The sequence below is a fragment of the Centruroides sculpturatus genome, unplaced genomic scaffold, assembly GCF_000671375.1.
Source record: "Centruroides sculpturatus isolate CEXI.00-Female unplaced genomic scaffold, Cexi_2.0 scaffold562, whole genome shotgun sequence".
In the NCBI taxonomy this organism is placed as follows: Eukaryota; Metazoa; Arthropoda; class Arachnida; order Scorpiones; family Buthidae; genus Centruroides; species Centruroides sculpturatus.
This window is the reverse complement of record NW_019384698.1, coordinates 356,675-363,297: the sequence shown is the minus strand read 5'-3', so window position 1 is coordinate 363,297 and position 6,623 is coordinate 356,675. Positions and strand designations below refer to the sequence as shown.

The 6,623-nt window shown below is 31.8% G+C and overlaps 1 protein-coding gene across 1 annotated transcript in view; it reads right to left on the bottom strand.

Moving 5' to 3' along the window:
• Positions 1–351: 351 nt before the first annotated feature.
• Positions 352–6,623, bottom strand: part of LOC111627490 (transmembrane protein 229B-like) — a 48,218-nt gene continuing 41,946 nt past the window's right edge. The window contains exon 2 of the mRNA XM_023371067.1: positions 352–2,864. Coding sequence (XP_023226835.1) covers positions 2,341–2,864 — 524 coding nt within the window. The 3' untranslated portion in view covers positions 352–2,340. The remainder of the gene's footprint in view (positions 2,865–6,623) is intronic.

Below are 6,623 nucleotides of genomic sequence, written 5' to 3'. Positions count from 1 at the left end.
TATTACTTCTACGTTAAGGAATTCACAAGAAGAGTGCGCATTATACGCGGTAATCTTCCCCCTCCAGTTAAAAACTCGTTTAATTTTAAAAGATAGTACGAAGTAAGGGGTGAAGGATAAGAAATAATTTTATTTTTTTAATTTTTCCTCACGTCAAATTCTTCTAAGTAATGTTATTTTCTATTTTTGCCTAGAGGACAGTTTCAATTTAGTGTATCTGAATCCGTCACTGCTGATATTCTACCAACAGGAACCGTGATCGATGAATATTACCATCCCCTCATGGGACATACTACAGTCATTTCCCTTAAGCTAAAACATCATCCTTTAATGGGACAAGTCTGCTTGTTAAAAATATATATATATTTTTTTTTTTTTTTAATTTTTTTTTAATGTATAGAATGCTAATCATTGCCTTCGAGTTGTGTGTGTAAATATTAAATTCTGCACTTTTTATTTACAGAAAAATTCCAGGTTTTGGTGCAGGTTATACACTTTAAATATTCTTAATTATTGTTTTTTTTTACTTGTAAATATATTTAGGAAGCATTTTAACTGAGTAATGTGCGAAAAAATCGACTTTTTCTTTGTAAATTAACGTGTAAAATTTAATATTTTCTTATATAAAATATCAGAATTTCGTGTAGGAAAAAATATTGAATTTTTTCACGTTGTTTCTGGTGAATTATTCTCTTGAAATATTGCTAAATTAAATAAGTTTTCGTTAAAGAAAAAGAAATATATACAAAATAACCTCTAAACAACGGCCAGTTCTTACGTTCCATTCAGTTGCATTGATTCAGAAGTCCGAATGTATTAAATTTTGCCAGCTTTTTGCCGCATTAACACACTTAAAATATATCCTTCCTTTAAGGAAAATAAAAGAAAAACTGAAGAATAAAAATAGTTCAAAATCCTCAACAAACCTCGATTAAGTTTTAAAAGATTTTTAATGTTTCTAAATCTTGTCAAATCTTTACAATTTATTTAGTTTTTTTTTTTTTAATTATTTTCTTTCGAATTTTTTAAACATGTTGAAAACGTCACCTCTTGATATTTAAAGTAGAATACATTTCTTAAAGAAATTCAGTTGATAAACTATCAAATTTGATCCGTATTGATCTTATTCTTATTTATAGAAACGATTTATCATACATTTGAAATTTTACTCAAGTCCAAGTTTGAATTTTTTTCTTTCATTTTTCTGTGTATATTTTTTTAAATAAAAAATGGAGAGAGTGAGAGAGAGAGAGAGAAAGAGCAATTTAACTAATTATTAAAACCAATAAATAAAAATCTAGCCTGAAAAAACGCAAAATTCTTTGTAAAGTTCGAGCTTAAAATTCCTCAAACATCGATAGAATGGAGAAGAATAGTCAACAACATCTTAAAAAATATTTGAAAGACTTGGAAAAAGCTTATATATATATATATATATATTATATATTTGTATATATATTATAGAAGGAATGAGACACTTTACAAGCTTTATAATATAATAAATAAGTCATTTTTATCGAATTTTTCAACCCTTTACGTCATAAATCGATTTATAAATTAACAAAGAAACATAAACCAACAAATAACAATATATATATATGTGTGTATGTATACATAAAACCCTGACAATTTGCCCGAACAAATTACAAAAACAAGAAAAAAACATCCAATAAAAAATGTATAATTTTTGGTCAGTTTTAATTAAACCATGCTTCGAATATTCTGTTTTGGCCACCGGCAAGCACCTGGAAGTCGTCATTTTCTTATTTTTGGAGGTTTTTTTTCGAACGAGAAAATTATGGAAGTCCTTTTTTTTTTTTAATGTAGGTACCACTTCAACTCGAGTGCATTAAAATCGGTACCAGAGAACTTCCAGGAATAAAGACGGAATCAACTGATGCATGGCAGTATCTTGTCTCTCGTGTAAAGAAATTCCGGTAGTTTCCACAACCTACGACACTACGGAATTTGCCCTATTGTTACGTTTCGACAATGCAAAAATCTGGGGGATACTTTCATACCCGTAAGTGCTCATCCCTTTTTTTTTAAATAGGTATTAAACAACAACAACATTGTTTATGGAAAGAATATTTTGTTCATCTAAAGTGGGGGATTGTACTAAATCCTATCACACGACTAATTTGTCCGAAAGAGTATTTGGTTTCTTGTTTCCCCCCGAAATTTTAAATACTAGAATTCACAGATTACATCCCTTCTAGAAAAATGACAGAAAGAAAAATTGAAATTGTACTTTTTAAATTTATTTTTTTTTTCGTGGATGTTTGTTTGTGTTTTGTGTTTGAGTTTAGGTGTGTGTTTATGATGTGTTCCCCTCTGGGTTCAATCTAAACGCTTCAAACGACGAATACCATTAGACATCTTGAAAGAATTACAACCACGACACGAGTCCCTGCTTCTCGATGTTGTACCCCACTGTAAAAGCAGAATGTTCTTTGTCAGAAGCTGTTCCTGTACCAGAGTTGCAGCGTACCAGAGTGGAGCGTATTCGAGTGTGATCAGTCCTACGAGATCGAAGTCGAAAGGGGTATAGTCCCACGGGCACGCATTGAAGTAACGCAAGACGTAACCAGTAGTGAATTCCCAGATGTATGTCCACACCAGATAAACAATACCGCGGAGTAAAATGTGCATCTTTCCTTCCAATCTGAGATACATCTGCTCGATGACGAAACCGCACAGGGCGTAGATGAACAGCGACCATACGCTGGTGCATCCTGGAAACTTCCAGTTGGTGTTCACCACAAACTCCCAAGCGGCTGTGAACATCACTTCCGTGACGTAACCATGTATACCGTAGATGTACAACCGAACGATAGGGGATAGTCCACCATGGGCAGCCATATCTGAAAAATAAAGATAAGTCGAGTCAAAATGGCATTTTCGTTGAAAAAATTAAGGATCTCGTGGTTTAAACACGACAAAATTAAGTAAATCTAATGTATGTTATGCCCTTTAACTATCAAAATTTTAATTATTATGAAATTTTTTAAATCAAAAGATTTCTGTGTACCACAAGATTTTGATTGCGACTCGAGTCCTCATCCGTGCTCTATTTTTTCATTAAAAATTAAGAATATAAACGTTTAAAATGTCTTATTTTCAGTAATTTCATTCCTTCTAACTACTAAAACTTAAATAAACACTAAAGTTACTTAATCTAAAAGAACTTTCTTACATTTTTAAGCTACGATTGCAATTCAAATATTCTAAAAGTACAGAAATTCCGTATAAGATGATGTTTAATAAATATAAAATAAATCTAGAAATGCATAAAAATTTAAATAAAATATCAAGAATTAAATTAAGTACTGGGGTAAATAATTATAAATTTATATCAGGAAAAGCAATAAATTTGAAGTACAGATTATGCTGAATATTTCACTACTCAGTAATCTCTTGGAATTTTATTTCCTAAAACTATTACAACTTATATAAAAATTATATTATTTAAAACTTTAAAAATTTCTGTACATTCTTGTTTCTGGTTGCGATTCGCACAAGCGCAAAAACCTACACAAACAAAGCAATCTGACTACTAAATTATAAATCAAACAGAGAATAAAATTATAGGAAATACATTAAAATTATAAATGATTAAAAATTAATATCAGGAGAAAGAATATTTATAAAATCTCAGGTTTAAACAGAAAATATATATCTATATTTTTTCAATATTTTAAAATTATGTATAAATGTATTAACCAAGGATCAATCTAAGAGATGGATTATTAAGAAGAACTTCTTAAATATTTGAAGAGAAGAATATAAAAATAGATCAGATCACATCCCAGGGAGGGAATGGGATGTGAAATTTTACTCGAAGGAACCTTATAAGTAGAATATTCTTTTTAATTAATATATTATACAGTAAGCGAGTATAACTACAAAAATTATTATACATTTTAAGCTTATCGTGTAGATTGTAACCAGTCATAAATTAGTCAACTTCATCTGGATTAAATCCGTGCAAGCCATTATAATAATGCTGTACATCGTTAAACTTTGCTCTTCTCCTGTTTTTTTTTTCCTCCTCCCTCTGTTTCTTCTCAATTTAATTTGATAATATTTAAGAGGAAACATATCTGCTAACTGTGGCTTTTTCTCTAGATACATTTACAACTATTCGAAAGACAAACTTTGCACTTTTAATATATCGAATGGAGCACTTGCCACCTTTAATGATACAGTTAATTTAGATTGGTTAGCGGCTAAACAGGCAATAAAGTTGGCATTTTTGCAAAACAAAGATAAGAAGAGAGAAGCGAAAAAAACAAAATTATATAGCTTATAAGCTTATATATATATATATATATAGAAATGGCCATCAATTCAGAAATCGTTCGAAGGAAGAGGAGGAATTGAAATGAATATTACACCGCTCACATCCGAACAAATGTAATTTGTGGCTAATTTACTGGGCGAGTAAATTTGATTTCGTCGACGATGTTGCTAAGTTATAATAACGAATGGAACTGCCGCCTTTGCTTGATGTTGAATTCTTAATGAACGTCCAAACGCTTCCACTAGATAGTGCCAGACTTTGGACAGAGAGGGGTGGGTTTGCAGCTGTGTATAGAGGGGGAAAAACACAACACCACCTCTTAAAATACAGTGTATGCAACTAAAAAGAAAACGGAGAGAGAGAGAAAAAGTTACAAGCTATTGCCAGGTTCATTAAGAGGAGAGAAATCAGTCGAGATGGACGTAAATTAGAAAAAATGTAATTTTCCACCCTCGGAAAAGGTTGTACCATCGTTAGAATGGCGCTTATACGAAAAAACTGTTCAAATAAAAACCAATTAATATAATCTTCGTGTAATTTTTTTTAATGTTTTGTCTTTGTTCTTCGGCATTTTGCGAATTAGTTTCTGTATTTTTATATTAAGAGAAAGTTTTGAAATTTTTGAATTTATAGTTTTCTTTCCTTGCAAGACTAATTGTAGCAGTGGCTCTCGGGTGATCGATTATCTTTCGTCGACGCTCATTTGTTGATGTAACTTATATCTGGATAACGTCTTAAGCTTCTACAAGAATAAATGGACGTTATTTGAATAGTCTATTGTCAAACATAACGTAGAATGAGTGGAAAGCCTCTCTCTCTCTCTCTCTTGCTTTAGAAATTATGCTTCATTAATGCAGCAAGGAAATATGTAGATATTTTAATTTAATTTCATCGTGTAATTATGATATTTAATCATATTTATCCGGGCATATTTTATTGCTTAACGTAAGTCAAATGACGTGATGGTTACGTGGAAAAAAAGTCAAGTATTGATGTCTTAATAACAGACATTACGGATTATTACTATGTAAGAGTGCGGCGAATTTTTTTCCGGTTTTCGATCGTTCTAACAGTAAGCGTTAACTTGTGATGATAATTTTATTTATTTATTTTTTTCTAAATCATTTCTTTATATTAAGCCATCTACAGCAGAAACTTAACTGACTCAAACAGTACAAAAATATAAGCCAATTCTTGTGTATTTATAAAATAACTCCCTCATATTAACAGGACCTATAAAGACGAAAGCACAGTTATTATAGAAGCAAGCGCATAAATACTATACATGACATACATGACGTAAGACACGAACGTAACAACCAACCACACACATCTTAGATACACGCAGTAACGGATCCAGAAATCTTTAGAGTGCAGAAACGATTCTATTTCTAGGATTTTCCCCGATTTACTTGGTAAAAACCCCTAGAAAGGGGATAAAGTAGTATCCTGCGTATTCCCCCGTAAATCCGCCCCCCGGATACACGCCATAGAAGTAACAGAACATAACACGTGTTCCCATATCGCTTTTACATATGAATTTCAATCGAAAACTGAACACATTTCTCCACAGAAACAAGATCCTTTCCCATCTACACCGCCGAAAAACACGGAATACACGTGTATATGCTCACTTTCTAATGCACTAATCGACAACTTAATTATCCAAAAAAAAAAAAAGAAAGAAAACAGCGTGCACAGAAAGGGAAGAGGAGGAAAAAGAGGAACAAGAAGATAAACATTTTCGATTTCCTCGATACCAAGAGAAACTATCCGCACAAAATTAGTTAAACAGCGTTTTACGACCATCCTTTAGTTATGCCCGAAATACCAACGGTGCAGAACAGAAAGGCTGTAGATCATCGTGAAGGCTCTTAAAACATCCAGCACCGCCATATAAAGCTGCGTAGTTTAATGAGAAGAGCGGCTATCTGCCGGCTTAATTGTGTTAAAGCTAAAGATTCTACAGCTTTAGATGTCTTTCGAACCGTCCCAAATGCACTCTCGAAATAAACTTTTACACAGGATGAACTTAGGAAACTCCTGCCACCTCTCCGATTTCCAATTCTCTTAATCATTGATTAAATGATTAGCTGGTTGACAACTAACACTGTTAAGATGAAAATCGATGAAATGAAAAGCCAGCCGACGTTTTAAAGCTATTTGTGATGGAAATATATTTTATCACATTATCCAAATCGTTGAAATACCAAAGGTATTTTTAAAATATTTATCTGTAGTAAAGGGGGATGAGAATAATATCACATGTTTACAAGAAAATTAAGAGAGAATTATCAAAATGTTTATCAGAAAATTCAAT